The following is a 16,827-nucleotide window of genomic DNA, read 5'->3' on the forward strand; positions in this document are numbered from 1 at the left end:
CCTCTTTTGGGCCAAAGACACCTCATGTTTCGTCCAATGTCACATCCGCTGTCACGTGCACGTCTAATCGTAGTACAAACGTTGAGTGTTTTCAGGTGACAAGTGTGTAAATTCAAATCATACAGGTAAAGTGAGCAGAGCTCAGTGTTTTGTTTTCGCAGCAGGGTGTTTCTGTAACGCAGTAACCCTTTCATATAATAATACTTTCATTCCTTTAATTTCTACAAACTCGTTGTGGATTTTTGTTTTGTGTGTTTCGCTGGTATAAACTACCCACTAAATAATACCTGCAAACCCGTTACCTCATAAACCTTAATGTAATCTACTTAATCTCGAATTTTCTTCTCGTTGGGTGCGCGGTTCCACGCGTTTCCTCCCACAGATACAAAAACTGGAAGATGAAAATCGCAACATCGGTGCGCGAATCTCCCTCGGCTCGCGCCATTCACAGTTTTGCGCGACATCAATCGTAACATCTCAATACTGAAGCGTCCGTGTTCTGTTTCCAGAACAGTGTGCGTTTAACGCATTAAATTTGACATGATTGTATGCGAAGGGCTAGTACAGGAAGATACAGATTGATTTCAAGAGATAGTGCGGTTGGCGTAACTGTATTCCAAAACGTCATACTTCGCAGGGAGAAATAACTACACACTACTAGAGCTATGAATGAGTGGATCATATTCGTGCTAATTGTTTCTCGGGCTGTCTCTTCTGGATGGATATTAAGTTGTCTGATCATGTCCCTTGTTTAATGCGACAAACCGTTCGTTGTCGTCAGGGGCATTAAACCGTCAACAGCACAAGGCAGTGAGGGAAAGGGCTTTTTATTTTCAATATAAGAACGCGCAATGAACTCTGATTGGATTGAGACGCCATAGCGCGTGTCATGTGACCGGGGTGCTAGGTTCCGAGTCACGTGACAGGTGCTTCAGACAGTGAACGTGACGAATAACTTAGCCCGAGTCACGTGACGGGGGTTCGCACGGAGCACGAGAATCATATGACATGTTTTTTCTTTTTTTCTTCTTAAAGCGAGACGTAGCGTCTCTGTCGACAGCGCTGTATTAAACTAAAGCAGTTATTCGTGCAAACCCAGCCAGCGTTCGTGACATTTTCTGCCTAAACGCTTCGGCCATGGCGCTCAGCGACGCAGACGTGCAAAAACAGGTAAACCGGCCGCGTTATGTTTTGTAAAATTTTGTGTTTGTCCTCTCAATTGTGCTACCGGTCCGCTGCACCACGATCATGATCGGGTCATTTTTCCGCAGAAAGTTGCTGATTCTTGTGTGCGGAAGTTGTCAGGCTGCTGTTATAACGCTAAACTGTACATTTTCTGTCTGCTGAGTGGGTCAGATGCACTGTTAGCTGCATGTAATAAATAATCATAATCATGATCATGTTCAAGAAGATGGGGCAGCTGCTAGTGCCATGGCATAGTATTAGTAGTGCTTAGAACTGCTGTGGACCCGAGTTGCAAGTTCGATTCCCACCCCTGGCTGCAGTGTAGTACCCTTGACTTGAGCAAGGTACTTCCCCTAAATTTGCTCTAGTAAAATTACCCAGCTCAGCTGTATATGGGTAAATAATTGTAGGTAGACAGTGTAAGTCACTTTGGAGAAAAGTTTCAGCTAAATGAATAAATGTAAATGCAAATATTCTGCACAGCACCTCTCGTGTGAAACTTTCCATTTGTTATAAATTTTAAATTATGAATCCGTTCAGTGATTATGTGCTTCAGGAGGAATGCACATAATGAAGAAAGTTTCAGTTGTGCCCAAGAGGAACCGTGAGTGCCTGTTACATGATGGGAACCGGAACGTGAGCAGTTTCCGGTCAACGCCCGGCCTGTGCGGAAACATCTACCGGAACCACCTTCAGCGACGAAACGTGCAGATTGAGCTGCAGACGGGAAATGCGGGAACGTAACGTTGTGGCATTGTGGTTCGTTGCCGGATGATGGACCCTTGCTCTTTCCCCTTGCAGATCAAGCACATGATGGCCTTCATCGAGCAGGAGGCCAACGAGAAGGCGGAGGAGGTTGAAGCCAAGGTACGCTGTCAGACGCCAGGTCTTGATTCAGATCTGTTCTCTCTTGTGGCCCTTCTGCTGATTCCACAACTTCTGCTTTCAACTTATTTGTGATCTATTAACATTACCCGTCTATAGAGTCGGGTCACTTAGACACTGCTTATGACCTGTGGCCGATGGGTCAGCACCACGTTACCTACAAGACCCGATCCCTCCCTACACCCCTGCAAGAGCACTGCGCTCCTCGACCTCTGGCCTCTTGGGCGGTGCTGCCCACGAGCTCCAATATCAGATGTCTGTAGGTTTTTGCTTTAAGCTCTGACCGGGGGGGAATGAGCTCCCTTTCTCACTCAGAGCTGCTGAATCCCTTTCCACTTTGAATAAGGGTCTCAAAACTTATCTCTCTCAGACCTCCTTCTCTCCTGAACTTCTGCCTGCTCCATAAATTTGTGTCACGCCATCGTGTGTGTATTTCCTATAAAACCCAATTCTGTAGGCAATTTCTTGTGTAACGTGCTGGGGAAAAAAGTTTTATAAAACAAATTGACAGTGCTTTGAGAATAGCATGCCTGCATCTTAAGTCAGTCGGTGTAATGTCTGTTTACTCTGAGTTGTACATTACTTTGGAGAAAATCATCTGATAAATTAATGCATCTAACTGTAAAACTTTTTAAGCAATTTCAGTGATTTGTGCCACTTTCTGTTGTGCACCCACTGCTTGCAACCTCGTGGTTTCCTCACACACACACACACAAGTGCTTCTCAGTGATGCGCAGACAGCCTGCCACCATGTGAAATTGTCAGATATGTGTTGCCCCCTACAGGCAGAAGAGGAGTTCAACATCGAAAAGGGCCGCCTGGTGCAGACCCAGAGGCTCAAGATCATGGAGTACTATGAAAAGAAGGAGAAGCAGATTGAGCAACAGAAAAAAATGTGAGTCAGTTTTGGCTGGATAGCATCAAACAGTAGGAGGTGAGACCGATGAGAGAGTAGTTCTCTCACAGACGCTGGGTGGTGGGAGAGGATGTGGGTTTAATCCCCACTCCGGTTTCCTTCCGCAGTCCAAGGACATGCTGTTCATTTTCCCGCGTAGTGTGTGAATGACAGAGGGAGAGTGTGTTCCACTGATGTATGGATGAGCGACCCAGTGTAAATAGTGTATCTAGCAGTGTAAGTCACTTTGGTGAATAAGGAGTGGGCTGATAGCGCTACATAGAGTTCATTGTAAGTCGCTTTGGAGAAAAGCGTCTGCTAAATAAATTAACACAAATGAGAAGAATTAGTTTTCCCTTCTGATAATGTCCAAGTAACAGCTTTTCAACATGTCACCTCTATGTGTGAAACAGAAATTCTGTTAGTTGTCCATTTAAACGTATGTTCTGCTTTGTGGTCCTAAGTGATGCTACACTTCTGTTCTCACAGTCAGATGTCCAACTTGATGAATCAAGCAAGGCTGAAGGTTCTTAAAGCTCGTGATGACATGATTTCGGTTCGTACCCACCAAATTATGAACAGGTAGCTATAATGGTGATTCCCATAAGGTAAAGCACATTATTTCATGGAAACCCTTTCTCTCTTTTTTTAAACTCAGGATTTGCTAAATGAAGCACGCCAGAGATTGGCAGATATCACCAAGGACTCATCAAGATACTCTATACTGATGGAGGGGCTTGTGCTGCAGGTGAGGTCTGAGCTACTAAAAGGTGATCTTAGAGAACCTGTGAGAAGATGCTAGCTGACATGTATGCGTGCAGATGTAAAGTAATCCATGGTTGTTGCTCTTAAAGCAGGAATCTTCTTTTGCGAACTAGTGTCGTCTTGCCTTCCTCTTTTTGTCCATCTCAAAGTATGAATTATGCCTCAGTAAAGATGTGATGCAAGTCTATGCCTCTCCCTTCCTTCTGTTCACAGGGTTTATACCAGCTCTTAGAACCGAAAGTGACCATCCGCTGCCGCAAGCAGGACTTGCCTCTGGCGAAGGTGGTTTTGCTGTTGTCACACTTCTGCTGGATGCAGTGTCACTTGTGGTAGACTGCATAGGGGCGTGCTTGTGTGGTACAGACCAGATGGGAGAACTTAGCTTTTTTTTTTTTTTTTTTTTCTTTTCCCCCTCTCCAGGCTTCTGTACAGAAAAATATACGCATTTACAAAGCTGCAACAAAGACTAACGTCGAGGTCCGCATTGATCAGGACAACTTCCTGCCTCCAGAAACGTAAGAATCTTCAGTTATTTCCAGATATTGCCTGGTATGCACAGTTATAATCGTGATGATTAGGGTTGTGATGATGACTGTGAATGGTAATTTGAGTCTTTAGTGTCTCATACCAGGGGGCGCGGTGGCACAGTGGGCTGGACCGGGTCCTGCTCTCTGGTGGGTCTGGGGTTCGAGTCCTGCTTGGGGTGCCTTGCGACAGACTGGTGTCCCGGCCGGGGTGTGTCCCCTCCCCCCTCCAGCCTTACGCCCTGTGTTGCCGGGTTAGGCTCCGGCTCCCCGCGACCTCGAATGGGACAAGTGGTTCAGACAATGTGTGCATCTCATACCAGTTGTGTGCTTCGGTCTTCTCAGCTCCGGGGGAATTGAAATATACAATCGAGATGGGAAGATTAAGGTGTCCAACACCCTGGAGAGCAGGCTGGACCTCATTGCCCAGCAGGTACAGCGCTGCTAAGAGTGGAAATGTTTTCTTCAGAAATTTATTATGATATATTTATTCATGTAGCTGTCGCTTTTCTCCAAAGCAACCTAGTGTTAAGGTTACAATTATTTACCCATTTATAGAACTGGGTAATTTTACTGGAGCAATTTGGATTAAGTACCTTGCTGGAGGTGGGATTCAAACCTGTGACCTCTGAACCCAAAGTCAGCAGCTTTAACTGCTGCATTACGAGCTTTTAGTTTAAAAAGTCAACTGCTAAATTTAGCAGTTGACCTTTTGAATTTAAAATATGTTTTCAAAACCTTAACATTTGAAAGTGCTTTGTTACAATTCTGTTCACATTTCTGATGCAGTGTTTGTTTAAAAAGCTTGAGATGTTTATTAAAATGTGCTCCATTTCCACCCAGAAGAAACTGAATTAATGGACAGTAGATGTCTCTCTGGCACTGCGGATGGCAGTTATGCCTCTCTCATCTTTCTGCCTTCCCACCTTCTTCTTAGATGATGCCCGAAATCCGAGTGGCACTCTTCGGCGCTAATCCGAATCGCAAGTTTTTGGACTGATCTCGCACACTCAACGGAGCTCAGAAATCCAAAGGCAACTTCAGGAACAAGTGACATATCCAGTGATGTTTATTTAATTGCGTACAGTATTGAATTTCTGTGTGAGCTCTGTGAAATATTTTAAGCAGAGTGTAAGTTGGTTTACTCTGAATTCTCTGGTTTCAGAAATGGATGTCTTGTTCACACAGTGCCATTGTCCGATCATCCTGAAGCAAAGGGGAAACTCTTGACTGTATGAATGTCTATTAAAAAAATATATATATTCTGTCCATTTGTTATTGTTCAGCTTGATTTTATAGTCCATGAATGAGACCCTCTCTATTTGTCAAAGATGTTTTTCCAATGAAATATGTAATTTTGTGGTGATGGAATATGAAATGTATATGGATTTAAAATAAATTCTGTTGTCAGTATTTTTAAGTTGTGCTATGATTGTACTACCAAATATAATAGAACAATCTCATGTAATAGGATACCATACAATGCAAAAATGCTGCAATGACTTATGTTTCATATTCTCATATCACAGGACATGTTCAGCTGTTATGCCTTTTCTACTTCCATACAAGACCCTGATATTTTCCTGAGAAAAACACAACAGAAAATACTACCCTACATACATGCACTTAACACCACATATGATTCCCAACAACACAACACCCATTGATGGTTCTCAGTTCAGCAGTTAGTTAAATTTGTTCTGTCCTTTTCTTAAATATTTTAACTATTAAACAATTCTTAGGACAAAGCAACAGGGGAGAACAACTTCCTACCATACCCACAACCTCAAAGAATCATGACCCATTCTTATATTTCATTTGAAACATCAGATTCAATACCATTATTTAGTTGATGCTTTTCTTCAGTGGCTTAGTGTTTAGCATTTTACAATCATTTACCCTTTTAAACAGAAGGGTAATTTTCTTTTTTTTTTTTTTTTACTGGAGTTGAAGATAAAATACTCTTGAGCAAAGTATTTAACAAGAGAGGAGATTTAAACATATGACCACAGAGTCCATATAAAATTTAACAAACATGTAGATATTAATTTGGCTATTTCAATCATCGTGACAAACCGGCTTCTTTTAGGGAGCTGACTGATGACATTCAAGTCACATGTGAAACTTGTTTTGTGTTATTCACAGAAGGAGTGACAGGTGAGGCATAACAGTGAGACTTGAATGTGGGAAGTGGATTTTCTCTGACTGGAACATGCTCTCTGATCTCTGCCTGCACACTCTCCTACTGCCAGGGGGAAGGAAAAAAAAAAAAAAATGATGATGATGTGACAGATGACACTGTCCTTCCTCCTTTTGTACTCCTGCAGGCTACAATCATATAAACAGCTTTAATAATATGAATATCCTTACACTAGCATAAATAAAGCCTTAACCAAATGAATCTCTTCTGCCATCAAACATTTGTTTGCGATGCTACACAGGAACTCTAACGTCAGTTTCCTTGTGCTTCGCGGAGATGAAGACAGTGCTCCTGCAAAATGTATTAATTTGTATCATAAGCTTCCATGAAGTAAATTATCCAAGTGACTCTGTCCCACAGAGCATGTCCGTTGTCTCACACTGTGCTTGACGGGGGAAGATTCTAGACCTTTGTGACCCTGCACGGGACAAGTGGTTATTGATAAGGGATGAATGAGCAAAAATATAACATTAAAACACAAGCTAAAAAAATTAAATATTATTGTCCAGGTCATTTATTTTTATTTTGACATAAGACAATTGACAATTAAATTTCACAGGTAATTCACAGGTTAGTTGTTCACAAGTACTATCTAATGGAATATGTGTATATATAGACATATATATTTCTGATACAAAAGCCATTCAAAAGCAGACATTAAGCATCATCTCTACATTTGTGAGTGGGCCTTTTCTGCACTGTAAACTTGAAGAAACTGATAATTTTGTGTAAAACAGTTCATCTGCTCTTATTCTGCATGTTGGATTTTGAACCTTTGACTTAAAAGAAAATGACTTCTCTCAGTTTCGTTAACTGAATCATTCGAGACTTTACCTCATTCTAGCCTCTGTGATAAGCTGGTATGTAAAATGGACCGGCGCTTCCCAATCGGTAAGCTGTTAGGAACATGAAGCTGAAAGATAACGCATTATCTGAGCCACTTTCCCATCAGTCTCATGTAAGCGCAACGCATTTCAGTTAAACCGGCACTGTGCAACACAGAGATAATCGAACATAATTTTATTGACAATTGTGCATGTGGGTATTAAAAGAAGCATTAATAACATCAAGCCAGCATTAATACGGCCATCGCATTCAGAAAGGCACTCTCCGGAGGAGTTGTTACTGCAGCTTTAGAGTCCGGGCTGAACAGCCGCACGGCACATAAACATCCGCTCTCGCTGTACAAACTGCTGAGAGTCTTTCCCACACTGTGGGGTAGGAGTAGCAGTCCTCTAATTCAAAAAAGGGAAACTGCTTTAATGTCTTGGTAGTATTTTGAACAAATAACCATTTGTCCTGCAAGAAAACTGATGGTTTTAGTATCTACCCAAGAAGTGACCCGCCCAGGGGGTCGGCGCTCTCGTTACCAAGCGCAGTAGTTACCTGGGACAGTGATTTTACCCAAACGAAACACATAAATCAAGACAACTGCTACGCTGGTGAAAAATTTTGTAAAAAATTATTGTGAATTTGGTCACAGGTCTACCTTACTGCAACCTGGTGAAACAGAAAAAAAAGAGATCAGATTTGACACGTGCAGTTGACATGGCTCTCCAGCATCAGAGTATAACCCCTGCATGTACGCATGAACAAAGGTCCCGTGGGGGCAGTCAAAACCGTCGTGCCTCCGGCACGGTCCCACCGAGCGAGTCATTTCACTCTATACAGCGCTGTTAGCCACCGTTAGACATCTAGGAGCGTAGCGTTAGCATGCTAGCACTGTGCTCTTTGTGCGTACATTAGGATTCTAACCCTCAGTCACCCTACAGTCTCATTTGGACAGCAGATCGGGTGCCTCCCCTTTCCCTCTCCGCTCGCACTACGTGCCCACCTCTCTCGTCACCCTTCTCTACGAAATGAAACCGAATTTACAGCAGGGCGGACCCGCTCGTCCCTATCGGAACACGGCCAGCACCTGCTCCCCCGCACCCAGGAAATAGACTCCCTGCGCGATGCCGAAGAGCGGGGCGATGACCAGAGCGCGACACGTTGCCCCCTTCAGGAACGCTGACGGACCCTCTCGGCTCCAGATGCGACTGAGGAGGAGGAGGGAAAGGCAGCACACGGTGAGAGAAAAGCCCACGCGGTCACGTGAGAGAGATGCTCGAGCCTCGCGCGCCGTTTGACGGGCCTCACCGTGCGCAGTCGGCGAGGCCTCGATACGAATCCTCCCCTACACCCTTCTTCAGTGTCTGCAGCCTTGTCTTAATCACTATAAATACCCACAAACACACACGTAAATTACAGGAAGGAAAAATCACAGTACAGGCATCCTTCGAATTGCAGAATTTATCTGGTCCTGAAAACGGTGCGGCTATTGAAATGTCAAACACCAGAAGTCTATTTCCGATTATTTTAAATGGGAAAAAAACGACAACAATGCGCTCCCAGCCCGTCTGAAAACCCCAAACAAATTTTCCGAAATATCATTGAAATACCCATATAACAATCGACCCATTATTTTAGCACAATTTGAAACGCTTCTGCATTTACACTTGTCTATTTAGCAGAGGCTTTCCTTCAAAAGTGATGTGCATCTCAGAAAACAAAAAAAGCGTGTTACGCTTTTTCTCTTCGCTGTCCTCTTCCAGACTGTGCTCAGAAAACCCAGGAAAGTTTGCTCGGGTTACCGCTCCGGTGTAATTCCTACTTTTTTTTTTTTTTAAATAGATCAGTTCTCAGGATGAGCGATAAACCAAGCAAGGACCTAGGGAGCATGTTGCATTTATTGTAAACAACTTCCTAGAAACTGCACACTGCTGCTAAAATGCACATACATACCCAAAAAAGGGAAAGAAAAAAAAAAAAACGCACTAAAAATTTCCTGCTAATTGCCCTGCTGTCTCCTCATCATTCAGTTAAAAAGCACAGCCGATATGGCCAGCAGACACTCCTGTGGAGTTCCGGAAACTTTCCTTAATGCCCCACTCTCACACTCCAAACACACCCAGAGAGGGAGAGATCTGGATGCACAAACTCCAATTACAGTGCATTATTGCACTTCTGCATTGCACGTATTATGTTCCGTAAATCGAAAATTACGTGTCGAAAGGAAGGAGCCGTTACACCAAAATTCGGATATAGAGAGAGTTCGTACATCAAAGGATGCCTGTAATCCATTGCATTAAAATGCATTTGACAATTTATTTTGAACTTAGTTCCTTCGATTCTGGAAGCAGACAAAACCCGCTGTTAGTTTCCAGTAGTAAATTTAGATACAGAGCAGCTCACGAAGGCAGTGACTACAGAAACTCCATCATACCCACAGGTCTCACCGTCTAGTGGTGTGACGGCCACTGCAGCCACCGATCCGGCTGCGCAGCCGGCCATGAAGGACTGCACGAAGGGGGCCCGCTCCTGGGTGTCTCCATGGCAACCCTGCTCTCTGCGCCCCAACGTGTTCAGTTTGGCAAACAGAGGGAAGTAGATCATGGAGAAGGGGACATCTCTGGAGAGAAAAAGAGAGGAAAAACCGAGAGAAGTCATCCTCCTTGCCCACTACATACTGCAAATAAACTATACAATTAAATGTTGCATCAGCGCATTTCAGTGACGCTTTTGTTTTGACGTTCATGTCTGAGAATGCAGGGACATGACGGCACAGTGCAGAAAGCCAGAGGGTCCCGAGTTTCTCACCGGGTATGGGTTTGCGTGTTCTCGCTGTGTCGGCACCCCGCAGACACGCAAGGAAAAAAAAAAAAAGCAATGGCCAACCACTAATCCCTCCCTTGACCAGAAGGCCACACAAGTACCTGTTATGAGTCAGATTCAGTGTGATTGCACTTCCATCCATCTGGGAGAGCATGCGTACTAGCTGCGAATGTTATTTTATGCGTGCATTCATATGCATACATATAGGTGCTGTTGTGTGCATGACTATGCTCCGATTGAGGTCCATAGTCTTAGAAATGGCTGTGTAACTCTAGCCAGACTAAGGGGCTCAAATCATTTTTCTTCTGGCATGAGATAGCTCTATGAATCTATTTTACCAGCTTGAATTTTCCTGGTTAGGGTTTAAATAATAAGTAGTAGTACATTGGACAGCGCTGGCCCAAATAAAGCCAAATTAAATCCAGACAGCTGACTAATAACTCTTTATTAGGGTGACTAAAATTACTTTTTCCACACTTAATTACACATTTCATTATCTTCTAGACCAAGGAAATGAAATGAGTACAATGCTTCTGTTGCTTTTCTTCTTTCAGGTTCCATGTACATACGACTAGAACTGACAAGAAGATCAGATTAAATTTAACTTAAAAAAAAGGTGCAAAAGTAGAGAAGAATGGTAGGGGTGCAAATACTTGTGTATATTTTCCAACCTCAGCAGCGTGGCTCCAGCACCCCGGTACAATCCGATTAGCCCGCGGGTCCTCAGCAGTTCCAGGGTAATTCCGGTGGCGGAGGGGCGAGGCGAGGGAGGTTCCGTCAAGGGCGGGGCAGGAGCGGACACTGTTCTCTGCGCAGCTGCGTTTAGCAAACAAACACACTTTGCCTAGTTGATCTAGTCTCTTTAATCACTCCAGTAAACGGCGACATCTGTGCACGAGTTCTATCAGAATAAATGGTAATGTCAGTTTCTCTAATGGGACCCGTAAGTGGGTGAGGATTTCAGCAATGAGAACACCACCCCTAATGATCTACGGCACCCCACCTCACCGAGCCTCCCTGCATCCTGCAGCTGAATCTTCAGCATCTCCATGGGCGTTGTTACTACCACCTGACAAGTCCCTGCACCGCAGCCTGCGAGAATCTCTGCCCACAGGGGCAGTCTCCTGAAGAAAGGGGTGGATGGGAAGGAAAAGAAAAATTCAAGGTTTAATCCATGCTGCCCAGTGATGTCTCTTGTCTAGTTTCTAAATGATTAGGTACATTCTTCTGAGCCAACACTAGAATACTTATCAATTGTTAGATATGGCACTGAAAGTTCTCCACCTGACAACGTAAATAAACTATGAGATGCTTAATGTATAATTATTGTGTGTAACAACTGATAATATTATGTCCTGTTGAATCGGTTAATGCGTTTACTGTTTCGTTACACATTAAAATAAATATTTCAGTTCACACAGAGTATGTGACATCCTGTGATTTTCAGACATGCAGCCCTCAAATCTGTCCACAATAAATATCGTAGCCCTGGTTGACACCTGATTTAAACCGTTTAATACAGTGTAGAGGAGTGATCAAATAGATCGTTCCAGTAATTATTATATTCCAGTATGAGAGAAAACAACCAGGGGTAAATGCAGAACACCAGGAGGGCTGAGAGCGTTTTGCCGTTCAGAGCCACCGGATGCAGATGTGTGAAATGCTGTGCAAAATGTGAAAAAGCCCAAATTACCCTCCCTTAGAGAGCTTCTGCCGAAATACATCATTGGCAGCAAGTTTGATGGCTTTCTCTGGGGTGACGAGGATGAGGTTCACAGCTGCACCTACACAACAGAGCCAAGATGTTCATACAGAGGCCCCACATAAAGTATAACACAGTTGCGCAACGCAGAAAGACACGCTTACAATGTGCTACAACATGTGACTTGCTCAATACATAAATATCAAGTTAGAGTAAAAAAAAAGCTGACAGTGCGACACAAACGGTAACACATTTCTGCAGAAATGAGCAGCATGTCAACTTCCACCTTAGTATGCAAAGACCAAGAAGATCTGCCAGTAGGGTAGTACCTCTATACATGCCCAAGTAGCCTTCAGCTCTTATTGTCTTCACCAAACAGTCCAGCCTTCGAACGACAAAAGGAAACATTATAACCGTGAACCTGATTCAGTGAGGACGGGGACTAGAAACACAAAACACCATGCTAGCGGAAATCCTATGTAGTATATTGTAATATAGAACCCACAATCCACTGTAGACTTTTGTCCCCTGCTGGTTTTGGAGGCGGGTCTTGGCCAGGTCGATGGGAAACACGCAGGTCACCCCCACCAGCCCCGCAACACCCCCGTCGATCAGCTTAGCCGGAAGGCTGAAGGAAACGGCACCGACTGTTTGCGTGAGAAAGAACCAGGTAAAACGTGTCTGACTGACGAGGGGACAAAAATACCCAAGAGGAGGTACCTGACTTTGCGCTCCGACATTTCCCTCAGCGGGTGGCGGACGTCTCAGCAAGGTCTCTCTCCAACCTGGCCAACAGCACGCCTTACCTCCTCTGCACCGAGCCACGGGGCACAGCGGCACCAGTGCGACCCGCCGTCTCCCCAGCGCTGCCAGCGCAAAGGACACACTGCTTAGAATTACTCCTGCTTTACTCTGCTGTCTCCACAGCTGCGAAAGTGTCATCCACCTTCAGTCCAGCATCGCACCGGTGTAAAGTTACCGGTGCGGCTCACGCTCCCTTTCCTCCGTCCGACACCAGGCTGGAATTCCCACCGTTCTCAGTGGAGGCCTGATAGGGGAAAGCGAGCAAAGAGGAGTCCTCAGCTTACGTACCCACATCACACCGCAGTAATCCGCTACAAGCAGCCTGTCCAGTGGTCATTCACACGTACGTGCGCAGACGCACGGCCCAAGCGCATAAACTACAATAAATGAGGCATCGGTGCAAAACGATGACACCCGTACATTTATCTTTCACAAACAAAGCTCTCTTTGTTACAGCACTAATGGCTAAAGGTCCTTGGATTACCTGGAGAAGCAGTTTCGAACGATCTTATTTCTCTTCTCTTTCAACGGTGCCATTTAATACCCGCCTCCGTCTAGAGGTTTGCCAAGGTTTCTTAGATTTCTGGGAAATTTTTTTGTAGCGTGCTTCACGGACGATAAAAGTACTATTGTTTTTCTGTTTTATTCCTTGAGCGCACTATATATATATATATATATATGTGTGTGTGTATATATCTCTATATACACACACACCTACTGTTTCGCCATATGTGCCACATGTGCCTAAAACACACATCTGTCAGTTGATGGCTGTTGGTCGTAATGGGTGTCACGTGGCACAGGGAAGCACCGCTGGCCGAAGGAGGGCTTCGTATTTCTCAGTACATCCACCCAATCGCAGACACCCAAAACCTGGCTGCTCCCCATTCCTCGTTTCCTTCTGCGTTGCGCCATGCCTACCTACCTCTCTTTTCCCTCACTCTTCCTACTCTGTTTCATCTTCTTCCTTCTAGGATTAAAGCCCCATCTTCTCACCATCATTGCTCGCTCTCATCTCTCAAACTGATGGTCGAGGGGCCAAGTTCTACAGGTTTTAGAACGTAACCGGAATTAGCACTTGTTTTGCCCCGAAACACAGGTCAAGTGACATGCTGTGCAAATCCCTCATACAGGACAAACCCCTAAATTTGATTCTTTCTCACGTCTCGTCGCCCAAACCCCGTCTCTCTTCCCTCTCTTGGTCCACCCATATGCGACTCTGTGCCGCGCGGCGGCCTCTCCCCGTCCCTACGGCGCCGATGCCTAGTCACATTCTGCACGTGCCTTTCGCCGAGCCCCTCCGCAAAGACTTTCTTTCAGCCACCAAAGGCTTTCCCTTCGCAGTCCCAGCCCGCTCCGCCGCCAAAACAAAAGCACAAGCCTGCGCTCCACCCGGGTGTCTAACAGAACAAGCTGCGACTCCACAAAACCGCAGCTGCTCATGGGAGAGTCACGCAAACTTTCTTCTCTTTTGCAAAGTAGATCGCACTGCACTCACCGCTTTGAAGAGCTTCCCAAAGTCTGGAGGAAGAAAAAAAAAAAAAAAAACTGTCCGCTTCCCTATCTTTTCGGTCGTGTGCGCCGCAAGCAACAGCCAGCTGAAAGCAATTGGAGGCAGTGAGCTTCCACTAAGGGGCCGTTTCACAAATGCCAGCGTTGTCCCCCCCGTGCTCACTCCTCCCTTCTGTGACACACACACACACACACACAGAACAATGCAGCCCTCCGCCAACACAGACAGGCACAACACAACCATACCACGTTGTCACGGTAATGGAACACTCCGAACCAAGCAACATCGCTATAGCAACACAGCCCTTCCACAACTACACACCATTTGTACAAGAAAGGCCGCACGCCACAAATTTAATCATTTAATAAAACTATTATAACGGAGCAGATACACACTGTCACAGCTAAGCAAGAGCTCTACAGTGCAAAATGACAAACAAATGCTGCAAAGACACATTAAAGTGCTCTAGACAGTCACTCACAGCACACATGTGACTCCAAATATACATTTGCATTTACCTATTTATACATTTACTCACAGCACACTATTCTCCAAAGTAACATACAACTTCGAGTACACAAAAGCGTATTTCACCGACAACCGAAGGTACAAATGCACTCAGTCCAGCACTACTGTACATTATGTTGCACAAGTAGCTGCATACAGAACTAATAAGGCATAATGCACTGAAAGTTCACGGAGCAGATAGGAGATGAGAGGTGAAATGGACCCACAACACGTGTTTTTGAGACCCTCTTTGAATGTTGAGAGGGATTCAGCAGATCTGAGGAAGAGAAGCTTTGCTAACATTACCAAGCATTATTAATGTTGGCCATTTTTCACACGAAAAAAAAATGACAGGTTTCTGACTGACTTAGTGCCAGAAGGAGAAATATTTTTGAAGCATAGAATATCATTGTTGAGACAGTTATGTATTGGGAACTACACACACAGAGTCTGGAACCGCTTGTCCCAAGCCGGGTCGCAGCGAACTGGAGCCTAACCCGACAACGCAGGGCGCAAGGCTGGAGGAGGAGGGGACACACCCAGGACGGAACGCCAGTCCATCACAAGGCACCCCAAGCGGGACTCGAACCCCGGACCCGCCAGAGTGCGGAACCTGGCCAAGCCCACCGCACCGCTATGCCCCTTATTAGGAACTAGAAAAGATGATTTGCTATAAAGAGACACTTTCATGGATTCTTTATCCTTTATGGCTACAATGGGGAATGTCAAGTGAGGTCAAAGGTTTATTTTCTTTACCACTATTTTAGTTAGTATTTAGCTGACACTTTACTCCAAAATAATTCACAACGATTTATCAATTTATACATTTGGGTCATTTTTACTGCAGCAAATCAGGGCAAGCACCTTCATCAACGGTACTACAGCAGAAGGTGAGAGTCGAACCTGCGTCCTCTGAGTACAAAACAGCCCCCACTCCCCCAACCCCCTTTTTTCATTAATCCTGCCGCAGTCTATTAAACAAAATACTGAATCGTTCCATCTGCTCAGCACTACCCAATGTACTATACTGTTCCCTAATCTGCCGTCTCACACACACAGTGGTGGGTTTCTTACACTTGGGTTCCGGCGAGAGCATTACGGACAGTCCCTGGCAGGCAGGGGGAGGTGTCTCCCTTGAGCTGGGCCAAACTAGCTGGTCCAATAGGAGGGCTGGCAGGGTTGGGTTGGGTTGGGTGCTCAATGGGCCTCAACTGCAACAGCACAGTAGGTGTGTGTGATGACCGGACCAATGGGTGTCAGGTTACTCACAAGCTCCGTCCCCTTGAGGTACCCGTTGAACTTGGCCCACACGTCCCAGTTCTCACGGTGCCCCTCTGTCAGCTTGCCCAGACCCAGAGGATAAAGGATTGCTTGGTACTCATACTGGGAGTCTTCGGTGTCAAGACACTGATGTCATTATCAATGAATGGAGTAAACAGCAGGTGAAAGAAAAGAACAATAGCTGTTAGAAGGTATAGTGTAACGCTTCATCCGAGACCGTGCAACACACTAACAACTATTATGCTGTGCTTAAAGATGTGCCACTTAAAACTAACACACATCTAATGGTCTGTGTAAACTATATGTATGAAATACATGTTTAAAAAAAAAATATATTGGAAGTTGTCATGCCTTACAGTATGTAAGTCACACTAACCAAAAGCAAATAGAATAAACAGACCAAGGACCAAGAAAAGAAAGAAAGAATGTTCATATATTCAGGGATATTTTTTAAAATAAATTCCCAACTGGAGGCAAAATTTGTTGGTGAAATGAAGCAGGAAAAAATGTGAGAAAGACACCGGAGAGTCCGGTCTATCCTCAGTTGTCGCACAGAGGATCTGGATGGTTCCACACTAGACCGGATTGCTCATGTGTGCGAACGGCAACCACCTTGACCAAGTTTGGCCACCTTGGGCTTGGGCAGGCTCTGTCTCCTAGCAACACCAAGAAGGAGGCAGGGCTGGAAGCTCTCTAGGGACACAGAACCAGCCTTGGACCTGCTGCACCACAATGGCTGTCTGTGACCACCCCGGGGGCAATGGCACGAACATCCTGGATATTGCTGAACTGAGTTCAGCTCGAGCAGGGCTTGCTGGTCTGCCTGTCAGTTCCATTAGGCGGCTTTTTATCAGCACCACAGGCATGACAAGTGGGAAGCGTGACTCTCCCAATACACAAACAAGCCTGAGC

At 45.0% G+C, this 16,827-nt stretch overlaps 2 protein-coding genes across 5 annotated transcripts; one reads left to right on the forward strand and one right to left on the reverse strand.

Annotated features, from left to right (window-relative positions):
• Nucleotides 1-73: 73 nt before the first annotated feature.
• LOC108918771 (V-type proton ATPase subunit E 1-like) lies at nucleotides 74-5,648 on the forward strand. The gene is made up of 10 exons (XM_018726293.2): nucleotides 74-125; nucleotides 1,036-1,170; nucleotides 1,987-2,052; nucleotides 2,856-2,965; nucleotides 3,455-3,521; nucleotides 3,624-3,713; nucleotides 3,944-4,012; nucleotides 4,151-4,245; nucleotides 4,600-4,687; nucleotides 5,192-5,648. Exons 2-10 carry the CDS (start codon nucleotides 1,138-1,140, stop codon nucleotides 5,252-5,254), a joined length of 681 nt encoding a protein of 226 aa, XP_018581809.1. The 5' UTR covers nucleotides 74-125; nucleotides 1,036-1,137; the 3' UTR covers nucleotides 5,255-5,648.
• Nucleotides 5,649-6,969: 1,321 nt separating this feature from the next.
• slc25a18 (solute carrier family 25 member 18) lies at nucleotides 6,970-14,293 on the reverse strand. 4 transcript variants are annotated; one of them, XM_018726128.2, is made up of 11 exons: nucleotides 14,113-14,293; nucleotides 12,790-12,858; nucleotides 12,531-12,676; nucleotides 12,316-12,438; nucleotides 12,140-12,195; nucleotides 11,802-11,892; nucleotides 11,117-11,232; nucleotides 10,780-10,924; nucleotides 9,733-9,905; nucleotides 8,594-8,669; nucleotides 6,970-8,493 (listed from the first exon to the last, which is right to left on the reverse strand). In XM_018726128.2, the coding sequence occupies exons 3-11, from the start codon at nucleotides 12,548-12,550 to the stop codon at nucleotides 8,352-8,354; spliced, it is 942 nt and encodes a 313-aa protein (XP_018581644.1). In that variant the 5' UTR covers nucleotides 12,551-12,676; nucleotides 12,790-12,858; nucleotides 14,113-14,293; the 3' UTR covers nucleotides 6,970-8,351. The 4 variants fall into 4 exon arrangements, with proteins under 4 accessions (XP_018581644.1, XP_018581645.1, XP_029102966.1 ...); XM_018726129.2 differs by having other exon boundaries at nucleotides 12,776-12,858; XM_029247133.1 differs by having other exon boundaries at nucleotides 12,757-12,858.
• Between the last annotated feature and the right edge of the window lie 2,534 nt (nucleotides 14,294-16,827).

The sequence above is a fragment of the Scleropages formosus genome, chromosome 21 (genome assembly GCF_900964775.1).
Source record: "Scleropages formosus chromosome 21, fSclFor1.1, whole genome shotgun sequence".
In the NCBI taxonomy this organism is placed as follows: Eukaryota; Metazoa; Chordata; class Actinopteri; order Osteoglossiformes; family Osteoglossidae; genus Scleropages; species Scleropages formosus.

Coding starts and splice junctions, on each gene's coding strand:
- LOC108918771 (XM_018726293.2), top strand. CDS start 1,138: ATGGCGCTCAGCGACGCAGACGTGCAAAAACAG. Junction 1,171..1,986: donor ACGCAGACGTGCAAAAACAG/GTAAACCGGCCG, acceptor TTCCCCTTGCAG/ATCAAGCACATGATGGCCTT. Junction 2,053..2,855: donor CGGAGGAGGTTGAAGCCAAG/GTACGCTGTCAG, acceptor TGCCCCCTACAG/GCAGAAGAGGAGTTCAACAT.
- slc25a18 (XM_018726128.2), bottom strand. CDS start 12,550: ATGTCGGAGCGCAAAGTCAG. Junction 12,439..12,530: donor ATGTCGGAGCGCAAAGTCAG/GTACCTCCTCTT, acceptor CGTTTCCTTCAG/CCTTCCGGCTAAGCTGATCG. Junction 12,196..12,315: donor ACAAAAGTCTACAGTGGATT/GTGGGTTCTATA, acceptor TGTCGTTCGAAG/GCTGGACTGTTTGGTGAAGA.